This window comes from Phyllopteryx taeniolatus, chromosome 15 (genome assembly GCF_024500385.1).
Source record: "Phyllopteryx taeniolatus isolate TA_2022b chromosome 15, UOR_Ptae_1.2, whole genome shotgun sequence".
NCBI lineage: Eukaryota > Metazoa > Chordata > Actinopteri > Syngnathiformes > Syngnathidae > Phyllopteryx > Phyllopteryx taeniolatus.
The window spans coordinates 13907438-13926334 of record NC_084516.1 but is presented as its reverse complement, the minus strand read 5'-3'; the positions used below and the strand labels follow the sequence as shown (position 1 = coordinate 13926334).

The window sequence follows — 18897 nt, the reverse complement described above, 5'->3', positions numbered from 1 at the left end:
GGCGTGAGAAAATAGTCGAACAGTTTAAGGACAATGTTCCTCAACGTACAATTGCAAAGAATTTAGGGATTTCATCATCTACGGTCCATAATATCTTCAAAAGGTTCAGAGAATCTGGAGAAATCACTGCATGTAAGCGGCAAGACCGAAAACCAACATTGAATGCCCGTGACCGTCGATACCTCAAGCGGCGCTGCATCAACAACCGACATCAATGTGTAAAGGATATCACCACCTGGGCTCAGGAACACTTCAGAAAACCAATGTCAGTAAACACAGTTCAGCGCTACATCCATAAGTGCAACTTGACACTCTAAAAAGCAAAAGCCATTTATCAACAACACCCAGAAACGCCGCCGGCTTCTCTGGGCCCGAGCTCATCTAAGATGGACTGATGAAAAGTGTTCTGTGGTCCGACGAGTCCGCATTTCAAATGTTTCCACTTTCTGAGCCGCTTATCCTCACAAGGGTCGCGGGAGTGCTGGGGCCTATCCCAGCTATCTTCGGACAGGAGGTGGGGCACACCCTGAACTGGTTGCCAGCCAATCGCAGGGCACATGTAAACAAACAACCATTCGCACTCAAATTCACACCTACGGGCAATTTAGAGTCTTCAATGAACCTACCATGCATGTTTTTGTGATGTGGGAGGAAACCGGAGTGCCCGGAGAAAACACACGCAGGCACGGGGAGAACATGCAAACTCCACACAGGCGGGGACGGGATTTGAACCCTGGTCCTCAGAACTGTGAGGCAGACGGTCTAACCAGTCGATCACCGTGCCGCCTCGCATTTCAAATTGTTTTTGGTAATTGTGGATGTCGTGTCCTCCGGGCACAAGAGGAAAAGAACCATCCGGACTGTTATGGACACAAAGTTCAAAAGCCAGCATCTGTGATGGTATGCAGCTGTATTAGTGCCAATGGCATGGGTAACTTACACATCTGTGAAGGCACCATTAATGCTGAAAGGTACATACAGGTTTTGGAGAAACATATCCTGCCATCCAAGCAACATCTTTTTCATGGACGCCCCTGCTTATTGTGCTTCGTACAAAAAGAGTGCGGGTACGAGACTGGCTTGCCTTCAGTCCAGACCTGGCTCCCATTGAAAATGTATGGCGAATTATGAAACGTAAAATATGACAACAGAGACCCCGGACTGTTGAACAGCTGAAGCTGTACATCAAGCAAGAATGGGAAAGAATTCCACCTACAAAGCTTCAACAATTAGTGTCCTCAGTTCCCAAACGTTTATTGAATGTTGTTAAAAGAAAAGCTGATGTAACACAGTGGTAAACATGACGCTCTCCCAGATTTTTTGGAACGCGTTGCAGCCATAAAATTCTAAGTTAATGATTATTTGCTAAAAACAATCAAGTTTATCAGTTTGAACATTAAATATCTTGTCTTTGTAGTGTATTCAATTAAATATAGGTTGAACATGATTTGCAAATCATTGTATTCTGTTTTCATGTATGTTTAACACAACATCCCAACTTCATTGGAATTGGGGTTGTAAATAGACTGATACATTATTAAATATTAGGTATTTTAGCATTGCTGTAACAAGTCAAATGCTTGTTCCAAAATATCAGCAACAGGTACTTTTTACTGTCTGCATTTGATTTGCACCGGTGACGATACAACTGTAGAAAGAATGTAATTACACACCCAGTCACACTTACACACCCACTGGGGGGGTGGTCCCCCTTTTTAAGAAGGGGGACCGGAGGGTATGTTCCAACTACAGGGGGATCACACTCCTCAGCCTCCCTGGTAAGGTCTATTCAGGGATGCTGGAGAGGAGGGTCCGTCGGGAAGTTGAATCTCAGATTCAGGAGGAGCAGTGTGGTTTTTGTCCTAGCCGTGGAACAGTGGACCACCTCTACACCCTTGGCAGGGTCCTCGAGGGTGCATGGGAGTTGGGAGTAGCCCAACCAGTCTACATGTGTTTTGTGGACTTGGAGAAGGCGTTCGACCGTGTCCTGTGGGGGGTGCTTCGGGAGTATGGGGTACCGAACCCCTTGATACGGGCTGTTCGGTCCCTGTACGACCGGAGTCAGAGTTTGGTCCGCATATCCGGCAGTAAATCGGACTCGTTTCTGGTGAGGGTTGGACTCCGCCAAGGCTGCCCTTTGTCTCCGATTCTGTTCATAACTTTTATGGACTGATGTCCGGTTTGCTGGCGTCAGTATTGCATCTCTGCTTTTTGCAGATGATGTGGTTCTGTTGGCTTCATCAAGCTGTGACCTCCAACTCTCACTAGAGCAGTTCGGAGCAGAGTGTGTAGCGGCTGGGATGAGAATCAGCACCTCCAAATCTGAGACCATGTTCCTTAGTCGGAAAAAGGTGGCATGCCCTCTCCAGGTAGGGGATGAAATCCTGCCCCAAGTGGAGGAGTTCAAGTACCTTGGGGTCTTGTTCACAAGTGACGGAAGAATGGAACGGGAGATCGACAGGCGGATCGGTGCAGCGTCTGCAGTGATGCGGACTTTGTATCGATCCGTTGTGATAAAGAAGGAGCTAAGCCGATAGGCGAAGCTCTCAATTTACCGGTCGATCTACGTTCTTACCCTCACCTATGGTCACGAGCTGTGGGTCGTGACCGAAAGAACAAGATCCCGGATACAAGCGGCCGAAATGAGTTTCCTCCGCAGGGTGTCCAGGCTCTCCCTTAGAGATAGGTTGAAAAGCTCAGTCATCCGGGAGGATCTCAGAGTGGAGCCGTTGCTCCTCCACATCGAGAGGAGCCAGATGAGGTGGTTGGGGCATACGATTCGGATGCCTCCCGGACGCCTCCGGCACGGGGAAAACATGCAAACTCCACACAGGCGGGGTCGGCGATTGAACCCCGTACCTCAGAACTGTGAGGCAGACGCTCTAACCAGTCACCCACCGTGCCGCCCGTGATGAACTAAAATTATTAAAATTGAATAAATGAAGCAAACTAATTTTATAGGGTTGCCAAATGTGGTCAGAAAATAAAATCAGATCAAGGCATAGTTAACATATTTAGTAACTTGAACTTGAGTCCAAATGGCAACACAATAAGGCAGTACAACCATGTTATTAATATCATCATTATGATAGTATGAATAAATTTAAATAAATAAAACTACATTATGCTTATGAATTAGACAATATTTAAACAAATAAAACTAAAGTTAATCCATCCATCCATTTTCTGAGCCGCTTCTCCTCACTAGGGTCGTGGGCGTGGTGGAGCCAATCCCAGCTGTCATCGGGCAGGAGGCAGAGTACACCTTGAACTGGTTGCCAGCCAATCGCAGGGCACATTGAAACAAACAACCATTCGCACTCACAATCACACCTACGGGCAATTTAGAGTCTTCAATTATCATCATCATTATGATAGTATGAATAAAATTAATTAAATAAAGCTACATTATACTTATGAATTAGACAATATTTAAACAAATAAAACTGAAGTTAATGTTCAACAATATTTCGTTCATAAATATATTTCCACTATTCAATTAAAATCCATGTATTTCTTTTTTCTTTTCATCTGAAACACCAGTAAAATTATTTTATTGGTGTTTTTTTAAACACCAATAAAATTATTTCCTGTTGTTATTAAGATCCAATGTTGGTAAGACAACTACAACAAGGAACAAGGAAATCATGTCTGTTTCCTGACAATCATCGAGCAATTAAATGGGCGACGCCTCCACATGCCACAAAATAAAAATAGATGGCCCACATCACTGCAGTGACACCATCCATGCTCTTCTGACAGGTAATGGAGTAAATATTGTCTGTGACTGTCTCTCCTTTTTCTTTCTAGAATTGTTACAATTTCAGTAACTGCTGGTTACCTGTTGACAAATTGCGTATATTGCTAATAGCTGTTTTGAATTGCTTTCAGAGATGCTTTTTCCTGTCTTCCTCGTGCTGGGCGTCTGCCTCGTGCCTGCACACTTGGAACACACCGGTAAATGCCATATTATTTACATTTACACAGAAATGCTTCCCCAATAAATCCTAGTAGTTTGGTGAAATGAAGAATATTTCTGCCCTTCCATTTGAACTTTTTGTTTTTTCTTACTCTTCATAGAACATCTTGGTAGTTCTTTCCTTCAACAATGCTTTGAAGAAGCCAAACAGATTGTTGACAATGCCTACACATACTCCAGAGCAGAGTAAGTTTTTGTAATTTTTCTTTTAATCTAGCGGTGGTATAAACAGAAATTCTGCATGTTTCACTCGAATGGAGCTTGCCAGAGCACAGACGTCTGCAAAGGCTCAACAATTTGGATCAGAAACTAATTTGACACTTAGTAGATAGTCACCCACAGATACAGTATGAATAGGAGACTTGACACGCCAGCACGCTGAAGCAGCCCACCTAACCAACATGCCTACATGACGGCCACCTTTATATTGAATATAAATCAATTGCTAATTTCTCAACCAATTTTCATGGTTTACTTTTTTTGTCAACATCAAAGCACATTTGAAAATAATATATTCTTACCTATGAAAGGTTATTCCCAGTTCCCTTCTTGTGAAGGCAGCACAATGTGCAGGTATCGTGATTATTTTAGTTTTCATGCCTTTCACAAGCGTGGAATGTGCTGACACTTTGCCTCCACTAACAGCGTCGCTATATATATATATATATATATATACACCCTGAACTGGTTGCTAGCCACATAGAAACAAACAAACATTCACACCTACGGGCAATTTAGAGTCTTCAATTAACCTACCACGCATGTTTTTGGAATGTGGGAGGAAACCGGAGTACCGGGAGAAAATCTGCTACAATAAATGACAAATGAATTTAAATAATTGATGTAATATTGGCAAGTAATAATTTACATTAATCTAAATTAAAGGATTTTGTGTAATAATCTTGACTAACCAACTAACATTGGCTGAGTGTTTATTTGGCAACATGTTAACTAACTAATTAACTAACATTTTGCAAACATGTGGCTGTGTTGTCTAAACAAATTAACTAACTAAAAAAATAAATATCCAACCCACAATATTTTGTCTAACATACTAACAAAACTCACGTAGTAACTAACGTTAGCCAACTCCTTTGTCCACTCAGGATTACTAATTACCAACTAACTAACATAAAGGCTTTTTGTGTAGTTATGGTAAATAACTAACCGACTGACTGACAGAAAAATTACACTTGGTTGTGTGTTTTATGTGGACATGTTATCTAACTAGGCAAGTAACGTGCTTTGGCCAATCAAGTAACTAAATAACCAAACAACACTGTTTAAAGGCTGATCGTGTAATTATGCTAACTAACTAACTAACTTACTTACATACTGACTGACTAAGTAATATTGTTTTAGTGTTGTTATGTAAAAGTCTTAACCAACTAACCAAGTAACACTAGTTCAATGCTTTGTCCAATCAGGTCAACTCAATAATGAACAGGTTTTTGTTTTATTCTGCTAACTAACTTACATTAGTTAATTTTTTTTTTATTATTCATCATTATTTCTTCATGTTGTCGAACTAACATTGGCTAATCAAGATACCGAACTAAATATTTTGTTCAATCAGATTAACCAACTAACATTGGTTAATGGATTTATGTGTAATCAAGTTAACTAACATTGGTTTAATGTTTTGTGCAATCAGACTAATTCACATATTAAATAACACTGGATAATGTTTAGTTCTAAAACTTTTAACGGACCAGCCAAGAGTAGTTAACCAACCAGGATATACAGTATCAGTATACTGCATATGTATTTTCTAGAAAATCCAACAAACAGCAATCAAAACATGAGCTCCTTGCGGGAGGTTGGCAACAGTGACATTCGGACAATTTAAGTTTAATCAACTTGGGGACCTTCTTGTCACCTCCAGGAGTCTTAGGCGAGTCCGCAACGATGTGGTGAGTCCTCACGATGCTCTGCGTCTGCTGAAGCAGCCTCGTGGGGACACTCGCTCCGCTGTGAGGGCTGCAGACTACATGGCACAGACCCTGTACCTCGTGCAGGAGACAGTGCACCGCATCCACAAACGCTCCCTCAATGCAACAGGTCAGATGAAGAGAGCTCCTCGGTTTTGTGGATGGTGTGAGAGTTTTCCTATACAGTAATTGAATGTTGCTAACGTGTCATCATCACAGATTTGCTCTCTGCGGAGGATCTGGAGAGACTGAGCATGATAACGGGTTGTGCCGCTCAAATCAGACCCCCGCCCTGTAGCAGCACGCAAAACCTCGACAAGTATCGCACTGCTACAAGCGTTTGCAACAACCGGTGAGCTTCTTATTTTTTTATTCGTGTCTCTTCAATTTTCCTTCATTGACAATGCAAATATGAAATATTTTTCAAATGCAAAGAAGGAAAACTGCACTTTGCTGAAACTATTCATATTTAACTATTTTACAGTGGTAGTCGGACACTTAATTTTTGTTAGAAAGACAATGGTATGCCACTCCACTAAAACAAAATCATAAAAACACAAAAGTGTTGAAACGACACGGTTGTTTTTGTATTTTTTTGGGCCTTATGTAACCGAATGTGCACACTTCCTTTGGGGTTTCTCAAGCAGGGTTTCTACACACAATTGTTTGCATTGTAGACAAAACCCCCGCCGAGGAGCCTCGAACACTCCCTTCACCCGCTGGCTTCCTGCTGAGTACGATGATGGCATCTCGCAACCTAAAGGGTGGCAGCCCAACCGAACATTCAACAACTTCATACTTCCACTGGTACTTGTTTGGAAACTGAAATCTTGCTTGTATTTTATAAACTGAATAAAAAGTCAGTCGTCTGTTCTGCACCCCTTAGGTTCGCGAGGTGTCCAATAATATCCTGAGCACGACGGATGCGGGCGTGGTCAGTGATGGGGAGTTCTCACACATGGTGACCTTATTTGGCCAGTGGAACGATCACGACATCACTTTCACACCCTTCTCGCCCAGCATCCGCTCCTTCAGCAACGGGATCAACTGCGACGAAAGCTGTGAGCGCACTGAGCCGTGCATCCCCATCGCGGTCAGTCTCAGAAACTCAAATAATTGGCCAGAAATGAAACATACATTAGGCATCTGTTTCCCTTACAGATTCCTCCCAACGACCCACGCTTGCAAAGCGGTCATGACAGCTGCATCCCCTCGTTCAGATCCGCCCCCGTTTGCGGGACGGGAAATTCGGCCTTCAACTTCGGAGGAGAAGCCAACAAGCGGGAGCAGATAAATGCACTGACCGCATTCCTTGACTTGGGCCAAGTGTACGGCTCTGAGACTAAACTCGCTCTCAGCCTCCGCGACCTCAACAGTGATGGCCTTATGCGTGTCAATTCCGAGTTTACTGACAACGGACAGGAGCTGCTGCCCTTTCACCCTCTGCCGGTCAACATGTGTGCCACCCGCAGGCGGGTCACCAATAACACCAACGCCAGAGAGGTTCCTTGTTTCATTGCGGGTCAGTCATCTTGAAAACCTTTTTAGCCTTTAGGCATAGCAAAACCTAGCAGCGCGGTGCAGGCTAGCTCAATAAAGTTGCTGGGTGGCAATGGCAGCATAGCATAGCTACACTGCATATGGTATATAGCAGTGTTTCCTAACTGTTATTGAGCCAAGGCACATATTTTACATTTAAAAAATCTCAGCAAACAGAAATGTCACAAAAAGTAGATACACTATATTGAAATAATGGTGATCTTATCTCAATTTACTCACAAATGTATGTATTCAGTGTGAAATCCAGGCCTTTTTGGTTGACCATAAAATTATTACTGTATTCTGTTGTATAAATGACAACAGGTGGATACCAGGTTAATTGTATCTTCTGCCATCGACTAGAAGAAACTTCACTAAATAGAATGAATGAAGCACTGCTTATGTCGCACTCATCTGATCAAATTAATGATTTAATGTCTTCCAGGTGACGTCCGTGTAGATGAGAACGTTGCCCTGACTTCAATTCACACTTTGTTCTTGCGTGAACACAACCGTCTAGCCCGTGGTCTGAAAAGACTGAACCCCCAATGGGACAGTGAGACACTCTACCAAGAGGCCCGCAAGATCATGGGAGCTTATTCACAGGTCAGATTCATTTAGTATGCCCCCCTTCGTGGTTGTATCTTCAAAACGCGAAAACTTAACTCGTTCACATTTCTTAGGTATTTGTATTCCGTGACTATCTGCCGCACATTGTGGGGGACGATGCCATGCGCAGGCTGCTGGGACCTTACCCCGGCTACAACCCCAACGTGGACCCCAGGATCTCCAATGTCTTCTCCACAGCAGCCTACCGCTTCGCTCACTTGGCCATCCAGCCTGTATTGTTCCGCCTGGGCCCGAACTACAGAGAGGATAGTCAGTTCCCCAGCATCCCCTTGTTCAAAGCCTTCTTCACCCCCTGGAGAATCATCTTTGAGGGTGAGCTCCACCAAAATGAGAATGCCACAACACAACCAAGCCACATATTAATGGTCAATGGATATATGGATAAATTGCCCATACTGTGGTGTGAATGTGAGTGTGAATGGTTGATTGTCTATATCAGCCCTGCAACTGGCTGGCATCCAGATGGGATAGGATCCAGCTCAGTTGCAACCCTAATACCTCATTAGGGTTGCCTATCCGCATTGACAAGGACTACAGAAAATAGATTGATGGATGTTTTTTGTAGGTTTTCTTTTGTCATATCGCTTACTAACTACAACCCCAATTCCAATGAAGTCGGGACGTTGTATTAAACATAAATAAAAACAGAATACAATGATTTACAAATCATGTTCAACCTATATTTAATTGAATACACCACAAAGACAGGATATTTAATGTTCAAACTGATTAACTTTATTATTTTGAGCAAATAATCAATAACTTAGAATTTTATGGCTGCAACACGTTCCAAAAAAGCTGGGACAGGTGGCAAAAAAGACTGAGAAAGTTGAGGAATGCTCATCAAACACCTGTTTGGAACATCCCACAGGTGGACAGACTAATTGGGAACAGGTGGGTGCCGTGATTGGGTATAAAAGGAGCTTCCCTGAAATGCTCCGTCATTCACAAGCAAAGATGGGGCGAGGATCACCTCTTTGTGAACAAGTGCGTGAGAAAATAGTCGAACAGTTTAAGGATAATGTTCCTCAACGTACAATGCAAGGAATTTAGGGATTTCATCATCTATGGTTCATAATATAATCAAAAGGTTCAGAGAATCTGGCGAAATCACTGCAAGTAAGCGGCAAGGCCGAAAACCAACATTGAATGCCCGTGACCTTCGATCCCTCAGGCGGCACTGCATCAAAAACCGACATCAATGTGTAAAGGATATCACCACATGGGCTCAGAAACACTTCAGAAAACCAATGTCAATAAATACAGTTCTGCCCTAAATCCGTAAGTGCAACTTGAAACTCTACTATGCCAAGCAAAAGCCATTTATCAACAACACCCAGAAACGCCGCCGGCTTCTCTGGGCCCGAGTTCATCTAAGATGAACTGATGCAAAGTGGAAAAGTGTTCTGTGGTCTGATGAGTCCACATTTCAAATTGTTTTTGTAAATTGTGGACGTCGTGTCCTCCGGCCCAAAGAGGAAAAGAACCATCCGGACTGTTATGGACGCAAAGTTCAAAAGCCAGCATCTGTGATGGTATGCAGCTGTGTTAGTGCCAATGGCATGGGTAACTTACACATCTGTGAAGGCACCATTAATGCTGAAAGGTACTTACAGGTTTTGGAGAAACATATGCTGCCATCCAAGCAACGTCTTTTTCACCCCACCTCTTGAGAATTCCCATTGTTGCGTCCCTCCAGGTGGCATTGACTCGCTGCTGCGTGGTTTAGTAGGGCGACCTGCTAAATTGAATACTCAGGACCACATGCTGGTGGACGCTCTGAGGGAGAGGCTTTTCCAGTTTGTGCTGGACCTGGCTCTAGACCTGGGATCCCTGAACATGCAGAGAGGGCGCGACCATGGCTTGCCCGGTAGGTCACACACTGACCCCTGGAGTTGGAATTTCCTTTTTGCTGCTTTCTTATCCATCATTCGTTCATCATCATCATTCATTCATCGTCATCACAGATGACTACTTCCTCATACCCTCTCTTTCTATCTTTACCTCGCTAGGCTACAACGCATGGCGCAAATTCTGTAACCTGTCTGAGCCCAGGAACCAGGCCGAGCTTGCTCAGGTCCTGAACAACAGCGACCTTGCCCAGAGGCTGCTGCAACTCTACGGGACGCCCGCCAACATTGACGTCTGGCTGGGAGGCGTGGCCGAGCCCTTTGTCCGGGGCGGCCGTGTGGGGCCTCTGTTCGCCTGCATCATCGCCACCCAGTTCCAGAGGGTCCGCCAGGGTGACAGGTCAGCCTCATACCTCCATAGATAGATAGATAGATAGACAGACAGACAGACAGACAGACAGACAGGCAGGCAGGCAGGCAGGCAGGCAGGCAGGCAGGCAGACAGACACACACACAATCACACACAATCACACTTCCTGTCAGCTAATGAAGGTCTTGCCCAAATCTAAAGGCTGTGGTACGAGAACCCTGGTGTCTTCACTGCGAGGCAGAGAGCTGCCTTGTCCACTGCCACCATGTCCAGGATCATCTGTGACAACACAGGCATCACGTCCATCCCCAGAGACGCTTTCCGCGTCATAACGAGTAGGAACCGGCTTGTACGTTGCAACAGAGTGCGACGCCTCAACCTGGCAGCGTGGAGAGAAAGGAGCTGTACAGATTTCTTGGGTGAGAACATTCATATTGCACGTTTTTTCTTTCGTATTTCATGATTTTGTCATTACATTTAGATCCTCCCCAAAAATGGTTTGATGAAGTTGTTACCAACAAAGAACACATAACATTTTAATATGGATCTGGAAATTTGTGTCACTTTTGAAATTTTCAAATTCTCAATGAATACTGCATGGATCTTCATGTTATGTGACATTTGATTTTGCAGAAACTGGTCACTGCCCTGATCTCCCACCAGAACCCGAAGATGAAGAAGTCAGTGCCCCCCCGAAACCATCTGGCCTCTAATACTATTGATACAAACACGTCTTTTGATTATGAGTCCACTGTAAAAAGGCTAAACTTGATTGTTTTTCTTGACACCCCCAGTTTCCAAATGAGGAGGTACCTAACGATGCGCTGGATAACGAGGTAGTTATCACACCAACGAATACAGAATCTCAACCACTTTATTAATTCATTATAAAAACTAAAATTTGCAATGTTGGCTAGCATAGCAGCATAGCATTTCAATATGGCATAGCGGCATACAGTATTAGTGAAGAAGAACAGTGTAGTATATATACTGGCTCAATGGCTGAGTGGAAATCCATCAAATTTTGGTAAGTGTATGACATTAAGTATTAAGATTTGATACCAGTATGTTTTGGGAAACATACAATTGTGGGTCTAAAAACTCAACCTTATTATGTCTTTCTTGACATGCACTCCACAAGCCTCCAATGGATGATCTGGATAACGAGGTACTTATAACGCCCACTCTACATGATCTCAAACACCTTTAGAGTATTTTTTATTTTTTACTTTTACGGTTCTTATTTTTATGCTGTGATTTGCAAATATATCAAATACCCTGTTCATTTATGATAAAAATGAAGTTTAAGAGATTGAACATCCTATTATAAGTAGCAGAATAGTTCTCTGGTCACGTTTACTGTAATTTCTCATGTATAGTATGCATTTTATTTGCTAAAAATTTGATGTAAAATGAAGGGTTGCATACTATACATAGGTAGAAGGAAAATGACCAAATTAGTCATCCTTAAGACGGCGAAAATCAATGAAACAAACTTCCCACCTACTTGCTCTTAGCGATAATACTGTACAATGTATGGACAAATACAGGTACCTGTGATTGTTTGACATAACATAGCATCGAATTTAACATCTTAGTTCACTAGATGGCAGAAACGCTCACCCGGGATTTTGTAATATGTGATGCGCAACCGTGTAGTTATAATTTCTCAGACTAGGTAACTGCTTTCGTCGGCGGAAGTCTCACTGTTGTCAGGGCATGCGCACAGAGCAAGGCAAGCATTTTCCACTTTCGTCTGTGTTTGATGGTTTACTTCAGAGAGCTTTAACATTTTTTTGAAAAACCTAATGAAATACAGATTACTATATGGATAATAACTGAGTTTCTTAACATAGATACCAGAGATTCTGGGGTGTATAGAAGCTGCGAAATGCGATTTTTTTCATATTATACTTGAGAGCGTATTATACATGAGAAATTACGGTACATGTTTATCTGGCCACTCATAACCTGGCAAAATTCATGAGGCTGGATTTACACTGCCCAATTTCTGATTTATTGCCTATATCTTGTATTTTTGACTCTCTATTTACGTGTACATTTCAAGTGACAAATAGACTATGTGGCAGTGAAAACAGAGATGTAAACAATAATATATAAAATATACAAACATGAATAATAAATTAAATGTTACTTACTGTTTAGTTGGATTGGGCTAAATCTTTCCTTTGTTGATTCAAATGATGGCATTAGATGCCACAAGATGGCACCAAAGCACTACTTTTCTGTGAGACTGTCTAAATGAAGCTCCTCCCCCACTTAACCACAGTTCCTTGACACCATGATGCAGAAAGATGAAATCAGTAATTTTATATTAGACAGGTCTTTGGCCTGTGCACAAAACAGCATTATGTGAGTTTTTCAGTGAATAACAGAGGATAGGTTTACCCCAAAAATGTGAATAGGTGAATTTTAGTGTCAATTAGTGAATCGCAAATATGCCAGGGATCACTGTACTCGGAATTTCAGATATCAAATTTGAATTGTATTTTAATCCACATCTTCCGTCTGAATACATGCAAGCATTTTTTACATTTTTTTTCTATTAACACTGCCGTGGGCGGCACGGTGGCCGACTGGTTAGAGCGTCAGCCTCGCAGTTCTGAGGTGCGGGGTTCAATCCCCGTCCCCGCCTGTGTGGAGTTTGCATGTTCTCCCCGTGCCTGCGTGGGTTTTCTCCGGGCACTCCGGTTTCCTCCCACATCCCAAAAACATGCATTAATTGGAGACTCTAAATTGCCCGTAGGCATGACTGTGAGTGCGAATGGTTGTTAGTTTCTATGTGCCCTGCGATTGGCTGGCAACCAGTTCAGGGTGTACCCCGCCTCCTGCCCGATGACAGCTGGTATAGGCTCCAGCACGCCCGCGACCCTAGTGAGGAGAAGCGGCTCAGAAAATGGATGGATGGATGGAACACTGCCGTGATGCATATCCCAACTGTACCACTTGAGAGCAAACAATTGGAATTCTGCCACTTGAACCATGTAGTGTACATTCAGTTACACACTAATTACCCTATCCTATGAGTTTGTTTATACATGCAGTATTACATTTACTTTTTAACCCTCGGGCCATGTTCCATTTTACCACACTTTCAATTTGTCTGTGGCCATATTTTCAACTACATGAATTTAGCATGCGCAATGTGAATGATATAACATGAGACAACTTGTGCTGGCTGATTTTGCGTCTTTAAATAGCACGTGTGGTGGCACGGTGACCGACTGGTTAGCGCAACTGCCTCACAGTTCTGAGGCCCGGGGTTCAAATCTGGCCTCGCCTGTGTGGAGTTTGCAGTTCTCATGCCCGCATGGGTTTTCTCCGGGTACTCCAGTTTCCTCCCACATCCCAAAAACATGCATGGTAGGTTAATTGAAAATTCTAAATTCCTCGTAGGTGTGAATGTGAGTGCGAATGGTTGTTTGTTTATATGTGCCCTGTGATCTGATGGCGACCAGTTCAGGGTGTATCCCGCCTCTTGCCCAGAGACATCTGGGATAGGTTCCAGCACCCCCTAGTGAGGATAAACGATACAGAAAATGGATGGATGGATAATAATAATCACTAATAATAATCACTCCACCACTCCTATTGACCTGTAGGTGTCAGGGCAGGGGAGCACATAGAGTGAGAAGGGAAAGCGTTCTATTGGAAAGGTGAGTCAAAAGGATTTCAAAGAATAGAGCCATTTGTGATGCAGGTGCAGTCTTTTATGGAACTCTATGTGGATATGAAGCATTTCAGTTAAGGTGTATTACATGAGCGTTCTTTAACTTGTAAGCTTTTATTAAAGAGAGTAGTGAAAGTGAAGAGCGCCAAGAGATACAGGTATATGAGCCAAAATAGGCTGACCCAAATATTTTCGAGAGTACCTTCATATTACTTTAATAGGTTAAAAATTAATTAATAGGCTCAAAATTGTGTCCTGTATATATAGCCAGGATATGAAATCCTGATCCTAGTAAAATGGGCATTTGGATTTGGAAATTCAATCCTGCCCAGAATCCTGCACTGAATTCAGCGCTGTGCTAATGTTCAAATGACATAATGTTTCAGTGGTTTACAATAATATTAAATACAAGTTGCTTTTAGGAATAACCTATGTCTCATTATTCTTAAACACTTTGGCCTCCGTCGCTACTATATTTAGACATTGGTCATTACGGTGGTATTTGAAAAGATAAGTAATTTTTAAGTGGTACATAGTATAAATGTTGCCCTGCGATTGGCTGGTGACCAGTTCAGGGTGTACACCGCCTCTCGCCCGAAAATAGCTGGGATAGGCTCCAGCACACCTGCGACCCTTGTGAGGATAAAGCGGTACAGAAAATGGATGGATGGATGGTATAAATGTTTGACAACCACTGGGCAACGTAAATCATTATTTTGGTCAATAATTGTACAAGCCTAAGTAAGATTAGCATCTTCACTTGCCATCACTAGAGACTTTAATCCAAGATACTGTGAATTGCTTTGACAGCAAATTCACAAGTGCATTTTGTCTAAAAGAAGTGGTTCTAGCTCTTCCAGGGGTATACCAGGCCAGCTGGGAGACATAGTCTCTCTAACGTGTCCTGGGTCATCCCCGGGGCGTCCTCCCGGTGGGACGTGCCCGGAACACCTCACTAGGGAGGTGTCCCGGGTGCATCCTAACCAGATGCCCGAACCACCTCATCTGGCTCCTCTCAATGTGGAGGAGCAGCGGCTTGACTCTAACCCCCTCCTGGATGACCGAGCTTCTCTAAGGGAGAGCCCGGACACCCTGCGGAGGAAGCTCATTTTGCCCGCTTGTATCCGCGATCTTGTTCTTTCGGTCACGACCCACAGCTCGTGACCATAGGTGAGGGTAGGAACGTAAATCAACGGGTAAATCGGGAGCTTTTCCTTTCGGCTCAGCTCCTTCTTCATCACGACAGACCGATACAGAGTCCGCATCACTCCAGATGCTGCACCGATTCACCTGTCGATCTCCCACTCCATTCTTCCCTCACTGGTGAACAAGACCCAGAGATACTTGAATTCCATGAAATTGCTTTCTTGTCCATATATTGATAAATTATGTAACCTGGTAGTATACCTTCAAAAAAATTCAAGTGTTGAGTCTAGACTGAAACCCATCCAACCATCCATCCATTTTCTTCCGCTTATTCGAGGTCGGGTCACGGGGGCAGTAGCTTTAGCAGGGAACCCCAGACTTCCTCCAGCTCTTCCGAGGGGATCCCGAGGCGTTCTCAGGCAAGCCGAGAGATGTAGTCTCTCCAGCGTATCCTGGGTCGTCCCCGGGGTCTCCGGGGTGGGACGTGCCCGGAACACCTCACCAGGGAGGTATCCTGGAGGCATCCTAAACAGACGCCCGAGCCACCACATCAGACGCCCTAACCAGTCGCTCACCATGCCCAGTAAATAACAAAGAATTTTTTTTTCAAAAAAACATTGTTTTCTTGGGTTAAAATTGGACAAAAGTAGCCATGGTATAATAGAGCCTAAACTCACTATGTATTGAATACAAAACGGCACAAGTACAACCGAAAGTTAAGACAAACACCACCATCTTGCTGGAACTAGTAGGGGTCCATGTGTGGCATCATTTTGTCTGATTTTGTTTCCCTACAGCTTCCAGACCTGGTCTAAGGGAGCCCCAGCCACTCGGCATCATCATTACCCAGTGCCTGTCTGCCCTCATCGTCCACTTGCGCCAATTCAGTCAAGTCTCCGCTTCAGGTTATCTCCAAAGAGCAGAACCATCGTCGCCATCTTTCTCCACACGCGAATACTGCCGGCGTGGAGTCAACGTTCTGTTCCACGTACATCACTGTACCACGGTGTTCCACAGACACCAGCACTTTTTTTGCTGTCCTCCTTCAAACGTGCACACAGGCGGCTGACAATGATCATGCAGCGACATTTGTTAAACATGTTCTTCTTTCTGTTACAGCATACAATTTGTCTTACATGTTGTTTGTATTGTGATGATTGTTTATGTAATGAAGAAGTTTAGCCATGTGCAAAGGTTTTTTATGATTCTCATGTTTCTGTTCTGCACTCAATAAAAACTGGATAAAAAAACAGAGCTGCGGCCAAATGTTTTATGCTTGTGTTCCTAATGTGAGGACGTCACGACAGATTTTCCGAACTCTTAAAATTAAATGCATGAGACTACAAGAAATGGAATCAAGGCAATGTTGGAGGCGGGGGGGATATTACAGGGAACATGTTGTAATACTTCTATTTTTGATTTCAGATACACAAAAAGGTGGTGTAAATGCAGATGGCAACTCTCTAAAAAGGTAAAACTGAAATCTTGGATTGCGCAATAATGTAGCATGTCCCGTAGATGACGCTATGTTTTTTACTCCCCCACCCTTCCTACTTTGATGGAATGCAGTCACATCTGGTTTAATTTCCATTTCAATCTCATATTTACGGTCTTTGTGGAACTGCTCATACTTGTTCATGCATATTTTGAATGTAACTGAATTTTGTTGTTTGCTTGAAAAAATATGTAATATTTTTGACAACTCTGGCGGCAGCTTTAAGTAAATTTTGCGGGGCAGGCAATGTTTTAACAGAAAATGTTCTTTACATTCAATATTTGGACGGTGTCAGGAATGAGATTAAAATATATTTACTATTGCATTATGGGAAATGTAGGATCCCAGTATTCGGCAAACTGATGAATGAATCTCAAACCAGAATAGACATGATGTCCATTTGGACCTCAAGGAGAGCCTATGATGCATTCAAGAACATTCTCCAACTGGGAATTATCAGTACATTATAAATGACAGATGTGCAAGCATGCGACTTTATCACTGTGCAGAACTGGCGCAACTGAGATCTCCCACCAGATTCCTCCACTCGTGAGAGGAACAGAGACATTGGAATTTTCTTTTGTGAATTTATGACAGTCCAAGTCCAAGTACTGTATATGTAAAGTGTGCCGGGTTGCACTTTCACTCCTCCTTCCCCCATGATTCCAAAAGAGTGCCACGTAGTCCACCAGACTGTGTACGTGCGTGTGTGTGTGTGTGTGTGTGTGTGTGTGTGCATGCGACGCAGGCCCTCTACACAGTGCTCCCAGAGTAATGGAAACCCAGTATTTATGAAACAGGAGGAAATATTTGAATTATCTTTGTCTGTTACAGAACTTGGAGCTTGGTCTGAATGTATTTGAATAGGCTCAGTTTTTGTAAAACTAAAGAAAAATATAGGTGAAAACTTTTTAACAAAAATGTAAATGTAAAAATGTTGTCCATTGGACCTGCTAAAAGACAGCATGGTGATCTAGTGGTTAGTACGTCAGTCTCACTGTTTAGAGGTTTGGGTTTCAAATCTAATCTTTCTTCATGTGTGGAGTTTTGCATGTTCTCCCGTGCTTGTGTGGGTTTTCTCCATAGTCCAGCTTCCTCCCACAAATCAAAACATGCATGTTAGGTTATGTGAAGACTCTAAATTGCCCATAGGTGTGTGAACGGTTGTTTTTCTATATCGTCAGCCCAGCCAGCCAATCGCAGGGCACATACAAAAAATAAACCAGTCACACTCACGGGCAATTTTGAGATGTTTTTGAGATGTGGTATGACACCGGAATACCCGTAGGCCAGGGAGAACATGCAAACTCCACACAGGTGAGGCCGGATTTGAACCTGGGTCCTCAGAACTGCGAGGCAGACGTGCTAATCAGTCACCCATTGTGCTGCCCAATGACAAAACCCAGGATAATTAATCAGTTAACATATTTTTGAAAGGGAACGCTAACTGCATATTTGCTGCGAAATCTTGTTTTAAAGGCCAAGGTTTTAAAAAGTACACTCAATAAAATTCCTCTGTCTGCACACTGCACTCAAACAAAATGTCTGCCAGATGTTGACCAAGTGAGGGCACTTTCCATTGATGTTAAATTCAGTATCATGAGAAAATGGAGACCCCTTTCCCACTTAAATAACGTGTCCAAAGCAGGAGGCCCCTTTTCTCCTTTTGCATTGTTCCTTGTTATTTTTCTTCGAAAAGCCGCAATGACCATAACAGAATTTGGAAGTAGCATTAAATATTTCCCTAAAATAGTAATACCCCTGCAATATGAAAAATCTTTTTAGCAGCCTTTTGACCAAACATTTGGCAGATCATTCATAAAACATAAGAAGGAACGTGGCCCTACACAACGGCCCTGTGGAACACCAGAGGATATTTTCACTGTTTTTAAAAAAAAACATACTCCCTTTGTTCTGCCAGCTATAATTCATCGGAGGCATGTATTGATTCAAATTCCTGCAGCTCAATCGAACGGCCAAAAATGTGGACCTGGTGGATTCCAGCAACTAAAGAACTTGGCTAATTCCTTACAGATGTGTGAGGGAATGAGAGGAGACGAGACAGTTCGGTGAATTACCGGCAAAAAAACATCAGTGACCCGCTGCAGCTGGATCAGGCTCCGTATGTTTCACTCAGCCATGTTTTTTAACTTTCTCGGGATGCGCTATCAAAGAAATTAAACACAATAAAGTCCTTGGTAATAGAGTACCGCAATAAAGCATCACGGCAGTCAGTCATTCAAATGTTTACTTTAGGTAGGATTAT

At 43.1% G+C, this 18897-nt stretch overlaps 1 protein-coding gene across 1 annotated transcript; it reads left to right on the top strand.

Moving 5' to 3' along the window:
• The first annotated feature begins 3665 nt into the window (after positions 1-3665).
• Positions 3666-16388, top strand: mpx (myeloid-specific peroxidase). Its single transcript, XM_061799546.1, has 17 exons — positions 3666-3762; positions 3892-3957; positions 4081-4165; positions 5865-6040; positions 6130-6262; positions 6588-6717; positions 6797-7003; positions 7072-7432; positions 7895-8055; positions 8133-8391; positions 9779-9949; positions 10092-10329; positions 10501-10718; positions 10933-10979; positions 11094-11135; positions 11441-11467; positions 15934-16388. Exons 1-17 carry the CDS (start codon positions 3681-3683, stop codon positions 15949-15951), a joined length of 2421 nt encoding a protein of 806 aa, XP_061655530.1. The 5' UTR covers positions 3666-3680; the 3' UTR covers positions 15952-16388.
• Positions 16389-18897: the final 2509 nt, after the last annotated feature.